Consider the following 4,534-nt stretch of genomic DNA (forward strand, 5'->3'; position numbering starts at 1 on the left):
CTGCAAATCAGACGTGGTAACAGCTTCTCGGCCTTTTGGCTAAGATCAAGTGTAGTATCGACTATAGCCCTTAGGGGTGTCTCTGCTTCACAGCTAGGACGTTGAGAACCACTTGTATCTATCCAAGCCATTAGGTCCTTGTGGGGTACCCTCTGCTCGGCCTTGTAGGATCGTTGATTAAATTCAGCTTCACCTACTTGCTGCTATTGGGCTAGAGGCTTAGCCCCCACAAGGAACGAGATTGCGGTCTTCCCTCCTCCCCCCCTCCTCCGCATTACTACCTCCGGGCAGTAGATGCAAGAGCCTTTATAAAGGCTTCAGAGCGAAGACGTCGAGGAAACCAGAAGGAAGCTGCCGAAAGAACACCTGAAGCGACTTCCATCTCCATGACGATGGGGAAGAGCGATAAAAAGACCGGGAAGACCGGAAAGAACAAGAGGAACCCCGCTCCAGCCACTTCCTCCGAGACCCCCGAGGATGTCGCGGCCTCAACATCCACCCCCAACCCGGCCGGCGCCAGCCAGCCGAATCCAGCCAAGCCCTCCCCCCCTGCAGACGGGCTCCCTACCCTGGAGCCTTGGATGAAGCAGACGGTCGTGCTGCAGCTGAAGGAGGTGGACAGAAGGGTCCCCGACATGACCCCAGAGATCTTCGGAAAGAAGATGATCCTGGAGCAGGGGTTCAGCAAAGCGGAAACGCTTTCGGTGCAAGCCTTCACAAGAGGTATATTTTTTATAACTTTTGTGTCGTTCCAGGTCTGCAGAAGGTACTGGGATATGGTCAAGGCGGGTGGTCCTGAATCCCCCTTTCGTAAGTTCGCTGCGAACTGCCCCATAACACGGGAAGAGAAGTGGGTGACGGTGGCCATGAGGAACCCCCATACCTCAGGTAAGGACATAGCCACTTACCTCCAGAGGTTCTGCACCGTGGTGAAGGACCCCGTCCGAATCCTCGATGCCAACGGCTTCTGGATAGGTAAGTGGTCAGTACTCTGCAAGTTCAGGAAGGACCCTTCGGGGGACATCCTGCACCTGCAGCCGTGCTTCTCCCTGGGCAACTCCGCAGGCATCCTTTTCTACCCCGGTATACCCTACACCTGCAACAGGTGTAGCCACACCGGACACATGGGGAAGGACTGCAAAGAACTTGCTTGCAGGTTCTGTAGGGTCACAGGCCACGAGACCAAGGATTGTCCGAGGTCCAAGGCCTGCAACCTCTGCAGGGCGGCTGAGCACGTGTTTAAACACTGCCCCCAGCGGTCCCGGTCCTACGCTGGCGTCCTGATCCAGGGCAAGCCATCCGCCAGCACCGGGAAGAAGCAGCCGGAAAAAGAACCACGGAAGAAGACTGGTAAGCTCCAACAGCAGAGGAACCCGCTTCCTCCACTAAAAGGCCCACTGGCGACCAGCGCGAAAGCGAGGGACCAGAGCCAATAGTGGAGGACTTCGAGTCAGCGGGAGAGGAGGATGAGGATGTGGGGGGGGGGGTGGAGGTCATGGCCGTCCCTGAGCCTGACCTCCCCTCCGACCTCCACGTCACCATCAGCCAGACAATGATGGATGCTGTCCTGGAGGAGCTCGGTCTGTCCGAGAAGAAAACAGGACAAGCAGAGGAGGCAACGGAAGACCCCCCTCCGGGGAGGTAAGTTCGGTCCCTTGCTGACTAGACATCATACCCTTTTTCATTATAGCAGAGATCTCAATCTTTTCCATTAATGTGAGGAGTATCAAGGATACATCTAGACGGCAAGCGGCACTGACATTTCTTGCCACTCAGCAGAGTAATGTCTACATGCTCCAGGAGTGCGCACTTCCTCCTCTGAGGAGGTACACCCATCTGACCTCCCAGTGGACCCTCGGTCCCTCCTACTGGTCCGGGGGTGGCGATTGTAAGTCTGCAGGTGTAGCCATTCTTGTCAGGGGTGGGCGCTTCGCGGTTGACTCCATCCATGAGCTAGTCTGTGGCCGTCTTCTGGTCATAGACGGCTCGTGGGTGGGAGAGCCAATTAGGCTCATCAACGTGTATGCCCCCCCAGATAAGAATGAGCGGCTGGAACTTTTCCAGACCCTGCGGACCCAACTTGTCACCACCAGGGCAGTAGTAATCGGCAGTGATTTTAACTGTCCGATAGAGTAGGATGGGCGCAGCTCCAGCATGTACGCAAAACTTGATGCTACATCCAGGCTGCTCAAGGAGATGATCTCGGAGGCTTCCCTGCAGGACGCAGTGGGATCCATAGGGAAAGGTACCGTGAACTACTCATGGTGCCGTCCCGATGGATCAGTGCGTTCCAGGAGCGACTTCGTGCTCACTTCAAGAGCAGTCAAGCATCGCGATTTCTCCATGATCCCCTGCTTTTTCTCTGACAACAGGGCTATTCACTTTCGGGGTGACCTGGGCGAGGGCTTTGCCCGCGGACCAGGCTCCTGGAAGCTGAATAGTACCCTTCTGGAAAATGAGGAACTGATGGGGGAACTCCGGGAGGCCTATGCCACCTGGACGGAGGAAAATCGATTCTTCGGAAGGGTAAGTGACTGGTGGGAGTTTGTGAAGGTCAAGCTGCGCAGCTTCTTTCAGGCAAGGGGACGACAGCAAGTGTGTGCCAGGAAGAAGGAACTCAGGAGACTGCAACGTCAGTTGCAGTCCCTGCAGGACCTTCACCACTGTGGCTGGGACGTTAGGCAGGACCTGGAGGACACCAAGAAGAGCCTGAAAGGGCACTTTGAGGAAGAATCCAGGCACATTGTCTTCCGTGCCAAGGTGGAGAACCTTGAGAAAGGTGAGAAGTGTAATTCTTTCTTTTTCAGGAAACTCCACTCAGGACACACACCCTTGTCTGAGCTGCGTGACGAGACCGGAACACTCCAGAAGGGAAAGGAGGCTGTGATGCAAGTGGTCAGCGACTACTACACCAACCTCTACTCCCCGAAAACAACAGACACACAGGCAGCCGACAGGTTTCTGTCAGGTATCTCTAACCAAATTGATCCTGCAGGTTCGTCGGACGTCAACGCCCCCTTGGTGTTGGAGGAGCTGCACTCTGCCGCTAAATCCTTTAGACAAGGCAGGACCCCGGGCGGCGATGGTCTCCCAGTTGAACTTTATGTAACGCTGTGGGATCTCGTAGGCCCGGACCTGCTCGAGCTGTACGAGGAGATGGTGGTGGAGGGCAGAATGCCTCCGACCCTAAGGGAGGGGATGATCACGATTTTGTATAAGCGCAAGGGGGAGAGATCGGACCTGAAAAACTTGCGTCCGATCTCTCTTCTGAACGTGGACTACAAAATCCTCGCCAAGGTTCTGGCCAACAGGTTGAAATCTGTCATCGGACAGATCATCCACCCGGATCAGACTTGTGGCATTCCTGGTCGCAGGATTGTGGACAGCCTTGCGCTTGTCCGGGACACGGTCCAGTACATTCATAGCCGCCGTGTGCACGCGGCCCTGGTCAGTCTTGACCAGGAGAAGGCCTTTGACCGTGTCTCCCATGAGTTTATGTGCAGCACTCTGCGCAGGTTTGGTCTTGGGGAGATGTTTTGTTCGTATGTAAATGTTATGTATAATGATATTTGTAGTGTGGTGTTGGTGAACGGTTGGAAAACTGACCCCTTCCCAGTATTGTCTGGGGTCAGACAAGGCTGCCCTCTCTCACCTCTGCTTTTTGTCTGTTGTATAGAGCTCTTCGCCCGAAGCATCAGACGGAACCCAGAGATCAGAGGGATCACCGCACCAGGACCGGACAGACGGGAGGTCAAGTGCTCGCTCTACATGGATGATGTGACGGTGTTCTGTGCCGACCGGCGCTCCATCGACACACTCGTCCAGACGTGTGAGGACTTCGGCCAAGCTTCAGGGGCAAAGGTCAACTGCGGGAAGTCGGAAGTCATGCTCTTCGGAAAGTGGTTCCTGCCTTCTTCTGCACACATGCCCTTCAGCATCAAAGCAGACTTCATCAAAATCCTTGGGGTCTGGTTTGGAGCAGAGGGCGCAGCCCTGAAGTCCTGGGAAGAAAGACTGACAAAGATGCGACAGAAGTTTGGACTTTGGAGCCTCCGAGAACTCACCATCGAAGGTAAAACACTGGTACTCCGCAGCGAGATTCTCCCTGTGTTGCAGTACCTCGCCCAGGCCTGGCCCCCCCGGGTTAACACCCGCAAGGCCATCACCAGGACAGTGTTTCACTTCATCTGGAGCTCCAAAATGGACAGAGTAAAGCGGGCGGTTATGTTCAAGGAACCCCTCAAGGGCCGAAAGGGCGTGCCCGACATCGCCACTCTACTGAGGGTCTTCTTTGCCTGTAACTGCATCCGCAGAACTTTGGTGGACAGAACTGTAGACTCTGGTGGTAACTCCATGTCCCGTTTTTTCCTCCTGCCTCTCTGGAGGTCCCTTGGATGGGACAAATGGGACAGCTCCATCCCCTACAACTGGGACACTCCTTGGTATTACTTGGACACTTTCAAGTTTATTAAGGAGCAGGGGCTACATGGAGTGAAGCCCGACTTGTGGAAGCCAAAAACTATCTACAAGTTGA

General features: G+C 55.0%; 1 protein-coding gene across 1 annotated transcript; it reads left to right on the plus strand.

The window, feature by feature from the left end:
* The first annotated feature begins 392 nt into the window (after positions 1–392).
* Positions 393–1,436, plus strand: LOC143925703 (uncharacterized). Its single transcript, XM_077450164.1, has one exon. The coding sequence runs from the start codon at positions 393–395 to the stop codon at positions 1,434–1,436; it is 1,044 nt and encodes a 347-aa protein (XP_077306290.1).
* Positions 1,437–4,534: the final 3,098 nt, after the last annotated feature.

The sequence above is a fragment of the Lithobates pipiens genome, unplaced genomic scaffold (assembly GCF_037356315.1).
Source record: "Lithobates pipiens isolate NorthernLeopardFrog02 unplaced genomic scaffold, aLitPip1_a1.2 Scaffold_22, whole genome shotgun sequence".
NCBI classification, from domain to species: Eukaryota; Metazoa; Chordata; class Amphibia; order Anura; family Ranidae; genus Lithobates; species Lithobates pipiens.

Excerpts from the sequence above, each read along its gene's own strand:
- LOC143925703 (XM_077450164.1), top strand. The coding sequence starts at position 393 with ATGGGGAAGAGCGATAAAAAGACCGGGAAGACCGGAAAGAACAAGAGG.